At 57.5% G+C, this 12,852-nt stretch overlaps 1 protein-coding gene across 2 annotated transcripts in view; it reads left to right on the top strand.

Moving 5' to 3' along the window:
* Positions 1-11,864, top strand: part of MAPKAPK3 (MAPK activated protein kinase 3) — a 28,673-nt gene extending 16,809 nt beyond the window's left edge. The window contains exons 3-12 of one of the 2 annotated variants that reach the window (XR_011250941.1): positions 3,033-3,172; positions 4,348-4,412; positions 4,826-4,905; positions 6,724-6,847; positions 8,062-8,137; positions 8,464-8,588; positions 9,038-9,123; positions 9,396-9,476; positions 10,079-10,219; positions 10,418-11,864. Coding sequence is in view for 1 of the 2 variants with exons in the window: in XM_069562044.1 (XP_069418145.1) it covers positions 3,033-3,172; positions 4,348-4,412; positions 4,826-4,905; positions 6,724-6,847; positions 8,062-8,137; positions 8,464-8,588; positions 9,038-9,123; positions 9,396-9,476; positions 10,418-10,570 (930 nt within the window). In the remaining variant the exon portion in view is untranslated. The remainder of the gene's footprint in view (positions 1-3,032; positions 3,173-4,347; positions 4,413-4,825; positions 4,906-6,723; positions 6,848-8,061; positions 8,138-8,463; positions 8,589-9,037; positions 9,124-9,395; positions 9,477-10,078; positions 10,220-10,417) is intronic. The other variant, XM_069562044.1, reaches the window with a different exon arrangement.
* Positions 11,865-12,852: the final 988 nt, after the last annotated feature.

Here is a 12,852-nt window from a genome sequence, read left to right as displayed (position 1 = left end):
CTGCACCTTAACACCAGGGAGACAGAGGCACAGAGAGGCAGAAGACCAGCCCCAGGTCACGCCGAGGATAGGAGCAGAGCCCAGGCCTCCTGTCTTAGCCCTGTGCTCTTTTCCATGCCTGGGAAGACAGGGCTTTTGCTTGAGGACCCCTTTTATGAAGGATAGGGACCCCTCAGGTACTTGCATGAATGAAGCCTACTTGTAGCCATGGGCTTGCGGGCTGGAGGAGTCAGGATGGGCTTTTCCTAGAAAAGGAGGTAAAGTCTGGTTCACCAGAGAGGGCAGGTGAGTACCGCAGGGAGGAAGTTGGGCCAGGTTGTCATGTCTGATTTGTTGAGCCTTCCTGGGTCCTCCCTCAGTTTCTTCTTCTTCTCTCCTCATGGTGGGTTATGAGAGTTTCTTCCCTTCCCCCTCCCTTTATAGGTTTGTTCATTGAATCCCCAAGTATTATCCAAGCCCGTGCTCTGTGTCAGCACTGGAACCCAGACTGGCCCTGCCCGTGGGGGCCCACAGTCTGAAGCCGGAGACGACCCGGTGCCGGCCTGACTGGGGAAACGGCCACATGATCTGGGGCCAGTTTCTCACCTCTCTCTGCCTCTGCGGTGGTAGTAAAGTCCCTTCCTCCTAATATTTGTAAAAGGCTCAGAACAGAGCCAGGCATATTGAAAGTGTATTGTCTATATGTGTATGTGTGTGTTTATAGAGTTATCAAAGGAGCAGGCTAATTGTAGGTCATGAGTAAGTGATGTACAGGAGGGAGGAGAAAAGGGCGATGATGCAGGAGCTTTCTGGGGAGCGGGCAATGTTTTCTTAAGATTAAAAAAAAAATCTATATTTATTATTTATTTATTTGGTTGCACTGGGTCTTAGTTGTGGTGTGTGGGATCTAGTCCCCTGACCAGGGCTCAAACCCATCATCCCATCCTTTGTTTGTTCCAGAGCGCAGTGTTTTCTGCCAGGCCCCAGCGGGGGACTCCCAGGTTAACCCCACTTGCCTCTGCCTTCATGCTCCCTCCAGCCTGGTGGAGGTGCAGAGGCAAAAACCACTGAGGGAGGTGCTGGGAGGACCTCTGAGAGCAGGAGGCATCTGAACCGAGCCCAGAACATTCCTCAACAAGGGAGAGCTGGCCCGGTGGAGAAGGAGATGGAGCGGGAGAGCACGGGCTGTGGGCGGAGCGCAAGGCTCGTTTGGGGCCAGTGCGTCCGGGGTTCCGACCTGAGCCAGGTGTTCTGGGCCCAGGGCAGCAGAAAGGGAGCCGGGAGAGAAGGCGAGCTCTGGATGCCAGGGAAGAAGGTGGCCTTTATCTGGAGCATGAGGGCTGGGGATTTAAAGAGTGAGGGTGGGGACAGGTGGAGAAGAGCCAGAGAGGAGGAGGCGGGACTGAGGACCCCAGAGAAAACCTATCAGCTGTGGGCTGGGTCTTTGAGGAGAGGAGAGAGAGGACCCTGGTACAGGGGTCGGGGTACCAGAAGCAGGACAGAGTGAGGGTCCAGGAACCCTCCTGGAGGCCCTGCCAGGACATGGTCAGGTCGGCTAGGGAAGAGGTGGCAGGGGGCAGGGAGAAGTGTTGGGAGGCCAAGCAGAGACGAGGTGCAGAGAGGACAGAGCAGGGAGGGAGAATGGTGCATCTCTGATCCTGTGGTTGGAGTCTGAGGCGCCTCAGGACGCAGCGGGGGCAGGGGAGCCGATGTGACCAAGCCTCTTTCTCCCAGTGCTGTTAAGGAAGAAGCTGGTGCATGGGCGCTGTGTGGGCAGGGAACAGGGGAGGCAAAGGCAGCACGAGCAAGGGATCCATGGTTTCCAGGTCTGCCTACAGCCGCCTCTGTGTGCCCCATTCTGGACTGTTAGCGGAGCAGGAGCCCCCAGGCTGCTGGAGGGGCTTGCCCACCTCCTTGCACTCCACACTAGGGTCACAGGGAACAGCTCCCCAGACCAGCGGCAGACAGATGCAGAGACCCACTGTCTTCCTCTCCACCCCAGTTGATCTTTGCCTGGATAGCTTGGTCCCAGAGGCTGCCCCGCACATGCCCTAGGGGAGGGGAGACCATCCTGCCCAGGAAGAAAGCAGGGCCCATGGTGGCCCAGCGTCCTGTGGGTACTGAGCCAGACGGAGCTGGTCTCAGCCTGTCTTGGTTTGCAGCCTCGCTCTTCAGCCCTGTTCGACCAGGAAGCAGATATGAGCAGCCTTACCGGGGGATGCCTCATCCCTGTTCTCCCCATTCTGGGCCACCTCCCCCAGAAGGCTGACTTCTCCACCCCCTCCACCTCTGAACATGACCATTTCAAGGTCTTGCTCATTCCCGGTGATTGGCCTTAAGGTTGGCAGCCACTGTGTGGGGCTGAGTTAACCCAAGCAAAGATCCCGACGCCCACCCACCTGCTGCCTGCTTCGCTATGATGCATCCTGTGGGGATGACTGTTATTACTCCATTTTACGGAGTTGTGGGCTGTGGCTTGGAGCTGTGAATGTTCGCTTGAGGTCACACTGAGTCATGGAGGAATTTAACCCCAAGGCCGGAAACCTCACCCCACCAAGGAGTCACCCCCATTGAGCAGGGTCCTCCTTCCCGCCAGCCTCTACCTCTGGCCCACAACCCTCGTGTCATCCCACTGGAAACGAGGCTCTGGGGACGTGTGGCTCCTGGCACAGGGTCTCACAACTGATGTGTGATTTGACTACAAAATCCTCTCAATTTCCATCTCAGTTGCTGCCCCTTGGGAAAGGAGGCAGGGGCTTCTCTGGCCTCTGAGCCCTTCCAAGCTTTCAGCTACCTCCCAGGCCTTCCCGAGCTACGAGCTAAGCTTGCTTGAAGCTGGCCCTCAGCCAAGTGCAGGGGCTCATCAGACCATGCATCCAACCTGGACTGGAATCCTCCTTTTGCCCATCATCAGCTGGGTGACCTCAGGCAGATCACAGGCTTCTCTGAGCCTCCGTGTCCTTGTCTGCCAAGTGAGGGCAGTGGCGCTGTCTGGGTGGCTCCTGGGGAAGTGGATTCTGGGCCTGACACTGTCTGTGCCTCCCTGCCCTCAGCTCCTGTACGACAGCCCCAAGGCCCGGCAGGAGGTGGACCACCACTGGCAGGCCTCAGGTGGCCCCCACATCGTGCGCATCCTGGATGTTTATGAGAATATGCATCACAGCAAACGCTGTCTCCTCATCGTCATGGAATGGTATGCCGGCCCACCCTCCCTCAGCATCTCATTGGTACCTCTGTGCCCTCCCCAACTCCCGCCATTCTTTAGAGGTCTCTGTTCTTCAGATAGCAGCCCCAGGAGGGCCCCCCAGCCCCTGAAGGGTGATGGACCTGGGCAGCCGGCCCCAAGGGCACTCCTGCATGGGTGGAATCCTCAGTGGCTGTAATATGGCTTCCCTGGGTGTGAGTCCCACTTGGTGAGGAGGGGCTGTCGGAGAAGGCCACCAAGCCCTGAGTGTGGCTGGGATGGGGGAAGAGTGGGATATGTGCTGTCCCCTCGGCTTTCTCCTCGCCTGGATTTGCGCTCCCGTGGCTCACCCCTGCCCCCCACCCCCGATGCTGGGTGATCCTGGCCTGGATCCACGAACCAGCAGCCTCCTCTATCCTAGGCTTCTCCCGTGAACAGCCCTAACCTTCAGCCCTAACCTTCTCAGAACCTGGGCCCTGGGTCTTGGCCTCCAGCTCCTCCCTGTCTGCCTTTCAAGTTCCCCCTCACCCCATAGGGTAGCAGCTCTTGGGTCAGAGTTGGGGTTCAGATCCTGACTCTGTCACTCACTAGCTGTGTGACCTTGGGCAGGCCTCTCACCTCTCTGGATCGCTGTAACTTCCATGTAGAGTGTGAAGGGAGATCTTAGTGCGGCATTCACCCTGTTCATTCTAAGTGCTCTAAGTACTGCCGAATCAGTCTTCCCAACTCTGTGAGGCTGGTGCGCTAATCCCTGTTTTACAGAAGAGGAAGCTGAGGCACAGAAAGGTGAAGGGACCCACCCAGGATCACATAGCAGTGCCACAAAGGGTTTGCCCAGGGCATGGCACACAGTGTGTGCTCAGAAGACAGTGGTCATGAGGATGATAACTGACATCTCATTCCTCACTTGGGTAAACTTGGATAAAAGTGGGGCTGCCAGATCAAGACAGTGTCCCTGGGAACATAGATGCTCCCTGGGGAAGATCCTCCCCTAGTTCGAAGAGTTGAGTTCAACCCACCCAAGCCAACAGCCTACCATGCACCAGGCTCTTCAAGACACAGTGAGGCTGACAGTGGCCATTCCCCAGGGGAAGAGCAGCAGGGCTGGAGGTCTGGGCCCGTGACGCGGGGCAGGGGCAGGTCGACCCCTGATCCTCCCCCTCTGTCCCTGCTTTCTCTGGCAGCATGGAAGGTGGTGAATTGTTCAGCAGGATTCAGGAGCGTGGCGACCAGGCTTTCACTGAAAGAGGTATGTATGTGCCACTGCACAGGGAGTTTGGGCCGAGATGGGGCACACAGAGTTTCTCTGTGACGCTGGGCAAGGCCCTGTCCCTCTCTGTGCCTCAGTTTCCCCACTTGAACAAGGGTAGGGGGAGATGTTCTTCCCCCAAGGGGTTCTGTGAGTCTGTGGCAGCTTGTCAGAGATGGACTCCCCATGGGCCTAGGATGGAGGCCTCAATGCTTCTTGGTGCCAGCCAGCAGCTGAGCTGGGGGCATCTCCAGAAGAAACTAGGGGGACCAGTGTTGGGCTCTGAGGTGGGGTCCCGGGTGGCAGGAGTGCACCATCTTGTGCTCTCCCAAGAGGGGTGATGGGGAGGGGGCCCCTGGGCTGCCTGACCCTCGAGAGGCATCCGTGGCCCCCTCCTCTGTCCATGTCTGCAGAAGCCGCAGAGATCATGCGGGATATTGGCACTGCCATCCAGTTTCTGCACAGCCGGAACATCGCCCACCGAGATGTCAAGGTGAGGCTCCAGGACCCATGTTGGGGGACCAGGACAAAGAGTGCCATCCACAAACCCCAGAAGTCCCAGCATCCACTGGATGGAGGCCACGTTCCTTGCTTGGCATTCCAGGCCTCTCCCCGCGGCCCATACTGCATGGCTCAGCCTCTCCTCCCACAGTCCCAGCGTGTTCACTGTGCTCTAGCCAGATAGGCCTCCTTGTTTCCTTCAAGCGTATATAATCCCAGTAGGCATAAGAATAAACTAGTGCCCACCTTGAGCCACTGGGTCCTGAGAAGCATCTCGTTTAATCCTCACCCAGCCCTGTGAGAGGGTGCCATTACCCATTTGACAGATGAGGAAACCGAGGCTCAGAGAGCGATTGTCTTGCTCAAGCCTCTGCAGATGCTGCACTGTCGTCTTGCTCAAGGCTCTGCAGGTGCCTCCCTGGGGATTCATGCATTCATTTGTTCACTCAGCAAGAATTTTGTGAAGACAGTGTGCCAGGCTTCGGTGACAGGGCTGCCCAACACTGCTGGGAGCTTGTGTGAAGTAACAGCCATAGTTCCCTTAGGCAGAGCCCTCTGATGGCAGCATTTTAGGGGAAGGAGGCCCTTTGCTGGCCACTGGACAAAGGAGCGGAGGTGATCCTAGTGGCTGGACCTGCTTGTCCCTCCAGTGGACGGGCTTGAGAATGTTCTCTCCAAATTTCCTGTCCAGGGAGGACTGGATCTTACAGGTGATTAGGATCAGATGGAAGAAATGCAAACCAAGGCTTCACATGCACACACACACTCACCTGCCTGTGCCAGCCACTGTCAGAGCAGAATTACAACTCCTGGGCCCTCGGCCTCCCACCTAGACCCTGACTGTCCCGCCCCCCAGACTTATTTCCTCCTAAGACCGGGCAGAGGAGACCCGAAGGTCCAGCCGCTGTATCAGATTCTTCCTCTGGCTGAGTATCACCAACTCGTGCGATTACCCTTTGATTTTGGATACACATGGAGCCACAACAGTCTCACCTTCTGAACCATTGCTTTATTTTGGCCCTGGCCTCCTTTTTTTTCCCTTAAGTGGAGAAAAGCCTTCTATGCAGAAGATTCCTATAGAAAAACTGCTTCCCTGTTTTTCACCCCAGTCCAAGTTTGGATCATCTCAAATAGAACCTGAGAAATAGCTTTCACTGGCTCCAAACTGAAATTCCATGTGCCACCCCATCCCTCTGCCCCAGCTCTGCTGCTTCTCTCCGTGGGCCTAGGTCCTACCCATTCATTAGGAAGCAGCTTGAGGGCTGCCTCCTCCATGCAGACCTCCCCACTGCCTTCATCCCTCAGACCCTCTGTGCCCTACAACCAGGAAGACTGGCCTCTGTGCAGCTCCCAGGGCTGAGTTCCCCGAGCAACGTCAGGTAGGGGCCTGTCATGCAGGCTCGTTCTGGGCTGGGTACAGGATGTGTGCTTAGCAGCACTGGCTCATGAGCAGCCCCCCATTTCCCTGGAACCCTCATTTTGGCATCTCATGGCAGCATCACCGACTGAAGCTCAGAAGTTCCTGCCCCTGGGCTCTCTGTGGCACTCAGTTATCCCCAGGCTTGGTGGAACCACTGCCTTAGTTTCCCCCCTGTGAAACAAGGTGTCACCTCTCAGCTACGTTAGTCTCCACCTTTGGCCCACGTCATTGGCGGCCAAGACCCAGGTCTTTTTTAGTGAGATGGATCCGGCTCCTCCTGCCTCAATCTGGATGAGGGAGGGAGGAAGGAAATCTGACTGCAGATCACCGTGGAAATCTGCCCCCACCTGGTGCCTGAGTCCAGACTAACGTTTTCTCTCCCTGGCCCAGCCTGAAAACCTGCTCTACACGTCCAAGGATAAAGATGCGGTGCTGAAGCTCACGGACTTTGGCTTTGCCAAAGAGACCACCCAGAATGCCCTGCAAACTCCATGTTACACTCCCTACTATGTGGGTGAGTCCCTGGGATGTGGCCGGTACCTCTTTATTGCACCCCGCCCCCCACCCCCACCCCACTGTGGTCTGGGGCAGCTTGTGGGACACAGAAGCCAAAGAGTTAAAGCGCTGTGAGGAGGGAGGGGAGGGTTCTGTCTGTGTGGAGGTGGCAGCTGGGGGGCCGGAGGCTGCAAAAATATTCTCCCAAACTTCAGTTTTTGCTCTTGAAAATAGATCCAGGAAAATTCTGGCTCTGGCCTGTGAGCTGAATGACATCACAGTGGCTCTAAATATATATGTGATAAAAGGCTGCCGTCGGCTTGGGATGGAGCCCAAGTGCGGTTGTTTTTCTCCGGTTTTTATCTTCCTGGGAGTCATATTCAGAAAGTGGGCAGGCGCGTCCTCCTACACGAGAGGGAAGCAAGGGGCCAGCCACCTGTGTTTTGGGAAAGCGTCCCTTAGGTGAGGGCCAGGATGGGCCCCGGGGCTTCACACACACTCATGCTTCCTGGAAAAGCTCCCTGCTCCCCTGTGAGCAGGTAACCCCTAGACCTGGAGAAGCCACCCCCACCACCCCGGAAAGTGCCCCTTCCTGGAGAGTGGGGTGATGACTTGTTTACAGACAGTTCTTCTCCCTCAGGATAAGCCTTCCAAGAGCTGTTGAAGGGGTGGGAAGCCCCCCGAGACAGCTGGAATGGCACTCTGTTTACCACGATGTGTTTTGTAGTATTTTGACTTAGTAATCTCCTGGCCTACCGATCTCATTGCATAGATGGGAAGACCAAGGCCCCATGGGATGGTCACCAGGTGAACGGTACCCAGAGCCCTGGCCATGGCCCCTCCTTGCCCATGACCTAGGCTGTCTGTTTAGGAGGCAGGGGATGCAGGGCAGCTGCTGGGCTGGGGCCCTCTCCACTATGGCAGGACCCCACCCAACCCCTGACTGCCCTTCTCTCCTTCCACTACCGCTACTTGGGCTGAGATTGGCCCAAGGTAGCTAGGAGGTTATCATCTCTTACAGCCCAGCCTGAAAGTGGGTTTATTTTATCTAGGAGCTGTTGCTCCTCCCCCAACTTCACACACATGCTGCCTTCCCAGAAGGTGCCAGACACCAATCTGCTCTGCCCCATCCCCGGCTCGGGCACCTATTCCCACCTTGCCCAGGCTGTAGGCTCCTGCCGGTGCCCCAGGACCCTTGGCCTGAGGGTCCTCCTTTGCCCTCTGCCCTGGCAGCTCCTGAGGTCCTGGGTCCAGAGAAGTATGACAAATCATGTGACATGTGGTCCCTGGGCGTCATCATGTACATCCTGTGAGTACCTCCCTTTCCTGCACCCGCGGGCACCCTTGGAACTGCTTCTGCCCCCACCATCCAGGGTGAAGGGCTCAAGCGGGCCACTCTTCCAGCAGTCTGCTGTTCCCTTCTGGTCATGAGACACCTCTCCTTCAGGCTCCCCAGAGGCCTCCCCATGCCAAGGGCAGCTGGTGTTCCTGGAGATGAACTCCCGAGTTCATGGGGCTGATATTATTGCCCTGGTGTCTGGCTGCCTGTCTCCCAGTCAGGGTCTTGGGGAGGAGAATGGGTCTGCCCTGGTGCTGCCCCCACACCTGTGCCGAATGACCTCCGCCCTCCCCCAGCCTGTGCGGCTTCCCGCCCTTCTACTCCAACACGGGCCAGGCCATCTCCCCGGGGATGAAGAGGAGGATCCGCCTGGGCCAGTATGGCTTCCCCAGCCCTGAGTGGTCCGAGGTCTCCGAGGATGGTGAGTGACTCTCTGCCTAGCTCGCTCCACCGGACCCCAGCCGCCTTCCTTCCGGGAGAGACCACTTAGGTGTCAAACCGACCTGTGTTTAGATCCTGGCTTCCTCCACATCCCAGCCGTGTGATCCTAGGCAAGTCATCTCACCGTTTGAACGTCCTTCTCCATGTCTGCCAAATGGACCCGAAACCTGCCTCCTCAAAACTTCCCTTAATTCTTGTCCTTTGTTCATATTTTCCCGTTGGGGACCACGAACAAATCTGGCCTGTATCAGTTATTTATTGCTGCCTAACAAATTACCCCAAACACTTAGTGCCTTATAAGAAACCCTTATCAGCACACTGTTTCTGTGGGTTAGGAATTCGGGAGCACGGTGCAGAGCTGGCGGTCTCCGGGAGTGGGAACTGGCTCTGAGCAGCTCCACAGCCTCACCACTGCCCTCTCTTCCCTAGCCAAGCAGCTGATCCGCCTCCTGCTGAAGACGGACCCCACTGAGAGGCTGACCATCACACAATTCATGAACCATCCCTGGATCAACGTGAGTGCCTCCTCGTCCTTGGCAGGCCGGGTGACGAGCTTGAGCAGGGCTGCCAAAGGGGTTGATGGCTCCAGAGGCCCTGGAGTGGGCCGCAGATATGCAGTAGTGCCCTGCCTTTGCCTGTCTTTGCTCCTGGCCACATCAGGCTCCTTCACCACCCTAAGCCTCGGATTCCCCACTGGAGCCCGGAAGAAAGGGGTTGGGGTGGGGGGCAGCCGGTGCTGTCCCAGGTGCCTGCAGGGTCTGATCCACGGGCTTGGGGCTCCTTGCAGCAATCGATGGTGGTGCCCCAGACTCCACTCCACACGGCCCGAGTGCTGCAGGAGGACAGAGACCACTGGGATGAAGTCAAGGTGGGTGGACCATCTCCCCACAGGCCTCAGGGTTTTGGAAAAAGGGACTGCAGGGTGGTGACCTCCCAGAACCTGGGTCTTCGACCCCCTCTTGCCTCATGTCAGTGACCACATAGTGGTCTTTGGGCCACACTAGCCCATTCAGGGCAGTGCTCCTGACTTGCTGTCTCAGTGAAGTGGGGCTTTTGGCATAATTGCTCTTATGATCCGGAGAAGGCAATGGCACCCCACTCCAGTACTCTTGCCTGGAAAATCCCATGGATGGAGAAGCCTGGTAGGCTGCAGCCCATGGGGTTGCTGAGGGTCGGACACGACTGAGCGACTTCACTTTGACTTTTCACTTTCGTGCATTGGAGAAGGAAATGGCAACCCACTCCAGTGTTCTTGCCTGGAGAATCCCAGGGATGGGGGAGCCTGGTGGGCTGCCGTCTATGGGGTCGCACAGAGTCGGACACGACTGAAGCGACTTAGCAGCAACAGCAGCTCTTATGATCTGCAGCATCTGGGAGGGTGGTCAGCTTGCTTTTAGACTCAGCAGAGACCAGATCTGAGCCTGTGGGACAGTAGCTCAGAGCCTGGGGCAACCTGGGCACAATCTTCAGGTGCTGGTAAGCTGGGTGCACAACACGATGGTGTCCCCTGAAGGCCTTGTGGTTCTGAGTGGATGACCTTGGTCCAAGTCCCTGTCCTGCTTACCCTTGGTGTAGTCCCAAGGAGTCACCACACTTCCTGTGCCTTGTCAGGTAAGCTCAGTCTTCACCACGGAGGACTGGAGTAAGGACTGTGTGAGGCAAAGCGATGGGCCCAGAGCTGGGTACATGGGGGCACTCGGGCGGCAAAGGTGTTCACTGCTGTCACTGACACTGTTAAGGGGCCGCTCAGGCAGGAGGTGATGTCTCTTGAGGTCAGTAGAGCTGCTCTTCCCCCATCCCCATCCCCAGGAGGAAATGACCAGTGCTTTGGCAACCATGCGGGTGGACTACGACCAGGTGAAGATCAAGGACCTGAAGACCTCTAACAACCGGCTCCTCAACAAGCGGAGGAAGAAGCAGGCGGGCAGCTCCTCGGGCTCCCAGGGCTGCAACAATCAGTAGCTCCTGCGACCTTGGGGGAGCCAGAGGACACACTGGAGTGGCCTGAAGCCCTGACCTGGAGGGCTCAGGGTCCTGTTGTTTTAACAAAAGAGTTGTTTGTGTTGTGTTGTAATTTGTCACTTGGAACTTCGGGATGGGGGAACATGACCCCAAGTCCTTCAGAATCTCATCCCAGGGTCAGGCCCTAGAGAAGGGCCAAAACCTGGGCTCTGGGGAGCCACGTGCTGCAGCTCCAGTGCCTTTGATCACGGAGGCCTGAATGCCCTGTGGCTGCATCCCGCTCAGGGCCTGGCCTTAGGGTTCTAGGCCCCTCGGCTTCGGGGTTGGGCTTCCCTCCTTCTGTGAAAACAGCTCCCCAGAGGGTGGGCAGATGGGCCTGGCCTTGGGAAAGGCATCCGGCCACTGGTTGTCATGGCAACCAGGGACAGAGTTGCCAGTCTCGAATGCTGAGTGAGTGAGCAAGGGAGGGAGGGGGGCAGTCGAGGGTCTGCCTGCCTGCCTGCCTTCTTGGGGAGGCTGCTCTCCTTCTGCCACTCACCCCTCTCACACTCCCCCCACCCCTCCATCTTTGGTGTCCCTGAAGGGTCAGGGTCAGTCTGCCTGGCTCCCTGGGTGGTCCAGCGCTGTGTTGCTGCAACCCCATCCCACAGGGCCCTTGGAAGTCTCCTTCCACAGAGTGCCTGAGCCCAGCCATCCTGTTACGACACCCCCCCACCCCCACCCAGAGTGGCCTCTCATCTCAGTGAGGGGTTTAGGGGGACAGGTATTTTTAACCCTTTTTTTACTTTGGAAAATGTCACTGTGACAAAAGCCAGTACAGTTACCTTGCCCCCCTGCTCATCAGATCCCAGGCAGGAAAGCCTGTCCTTAAGGGTTCGCCCCCTACTCTGTCCTGGTTGACGGCAGGGCTTGTCTCCTGGTGTACTTTTGTGAGAGTGGATGGCTGGAGGCAGGGCTCAGGGGCTCCCCCTTAATCCAGGGCCTCTTTCTGTACCTTGGGTCAGACTCGAGGTAGTGGAGGGCTGCTGCTTAGAGGCTCTGGTCCTTTCTTTTTTGCCTGAGTCGGAGCAGACAGGGCCCCTCCCTTGCTGCTCCAGGCTCACCCAGCACCACAATGCCCAGGGAGCCTCAGGATGCTGAATGCCTGATATGGGCCTGGCCAATGCCTGGCCCCCAGCCTGCTTCCTGTTTTCTCACCCTTCTCTCACTGGCTGGGAAACCCTAGACCATGTCAGGGAGGACAACACTGCTGGGTTTTATATCCAAGTATTAATAAACAGCATTTTGGCATTTTTCCCTTGTTCCTAGGTTTCTCATCTACACGAGTGAACAAAAGCAGCCCAAGGGCACGTGCTCACACCCACTGGTAATTTCACTCCTGCCGGACAGGGTGCTTCAGGCCTGGTAGACATGCCAGGCTGGCTCCAGGGCCACCCTGGCCTCACCAGGCTTGGAGAGGTCAAGGGAGCAAAGAGCTGGCAGCTGCCCCGGGTCCCCAGCTCTGTGCCTCCCAGTGCACCGTGTGGGTGACACCACCCCCGGCCCGGTGTGCACTGGCGTCTGCCCACAGTGGCCACCCCCAGCTGTGTGCCAGCCTGCTGAAGGGCGGGCAGAGCGCCTGCTGCAGCGCTGAGCTATTTTCAGAAGCTGCCAGATTTCATTTGGCAGTGAGTGTCGGGGAGGGGAGGGGGCGGGACGCTGGAGACTGTCTTTTGACTACTCCAGCAACAGAGCACCCTCCGCCCCCCGGGAGCCCTTTCGGGCAGCCCCGAGGGGGGCCCGGACTGTGGCAGATGCCCCAGCTTCTGTCCTCCCGGGCCCCCACGACCTCCTCTGGCACCCGCAGCGTTCCCTCCCCGCCTCTCTTCCCCTCAGGCTGTAGGGGAGCGCGATGAGATGTTAGAAGGCGGGACAGGCAAGTCTCCTGAGCTGAGTGCCACTTCCTGGCCTGGCAACCTTGGACAAGCCTCCCAGCTTTCCCGCCTAGATTTCCTCGACTGTGTAGTGGGGTTGTTGGTGGGGAGGCATACAGGGTATGCAGGCACATGACATATGAAGCACTCAGGGGGGTCCCTGGTGTGTGGCTGGCCCCCATTTGCCACCCTAGCATCCTTAGCTGTAACGAAGGAGAGCAGAACCTGAAGTTGCTCAAGGGAAAAGCAGTCCAGCCTCAAATCTACCTCTGAGACTTTCCGCCTAGAAATTCCACCTTTCATCATCCATAGGGCACTTACTCCCAAGGGCTTGCTCTCCAGAACAACATTGTATAGGCTTCTGGACCT

This window comes from Ovis canadensis, chromosome 19, assembly GCF_042477335.2.
Source record: "Ovis canadensis isolate MfBH-ARS-UI-01 breed Bighorn chromosome 19, ARS-UI_OviCan_v2, whole genome shotgun sequence".
Taxonomy (NCBI): Eukaryota; Metazoa; Chordata; class Mammalia; order Artiodactyla; family Bovidae; genus Ovis; species Ovis canadensis.
The sequence above is the reverse complement of the archived record's forward strand: the minus strand, read 5'-3'. Positions and strand labels throughout refer to the sequence as shown.